General features: G+C 66.7%; 1 protein-coding gene across 1 annotated transcript in view; it reads right to left on the reverse strand.

The window, feature by feature from the left end:
• ABCA2 (ATP-binding cassette, sub-family A (ABC1), member 2) overlaps positions 1 to 310 on the reverse strand; it is a gene marked incomplete at its 5' end in the record, with an annotated part of 19,993 nt that extends 19,683 nt beyond the window's left edge. Inside the window, one exon of the mRNA XM_010290084.1 lies at positions 248 to 310. Within this exon, the coding sequence (XP_010288386.1) occupies positions 248 to 310 (63 nt within the window). The remainder of the gene's footprint in view (positions 1 to 247) is intronic.
• Between the last annotated feature and the right edge of the window lie 5 nt (positions 311 to 315).

Genomic DNA, 315 nt, shown 5'->3' on the forward strand with positions numbered 1-315 from the left:
GGCTTGGGGGATGCTAGGGACACCCAGTCCCATCCAATGGGCAGCACCCAAGTGGGTGCCAGGAGGGGGAATCATCTGGGGTCCCACCATGGGGCTGGGTGGGAAGTGCCTGTGTGGGGCAGAGGGGTTGATCAGGAGGGTCTGAGTCATGTCACAGAGCGCCCTGTCCCCACACATCCGCCCTTGTCTCTGCCCCACAGCCCACCCCACAGCCGGGGGGAGGCATGTCCCAGAGCCCCGCTCTCACCCTGCTGACGATCTTGGGGGTGTCCAGCTGGTCCTGGAGCTCGGTGGCCAGCTGGGCGAAGCGCTCCC

Source organism: Phaethon lepturus, unplaced genomic scaffold (assembly GCF_000687285.1).
Source record: "Phaethon lepturus isolate BGI_N335 unplaced genomic scaffold, ASM68728v1 scaffold29736, whole genome shotgun sequence".
NCBI lineage: Eukaryota > Metazoa > Chordata > Aves > Phaethontiformes > Phaethontidae > Phaethon > Phaethon lepturus.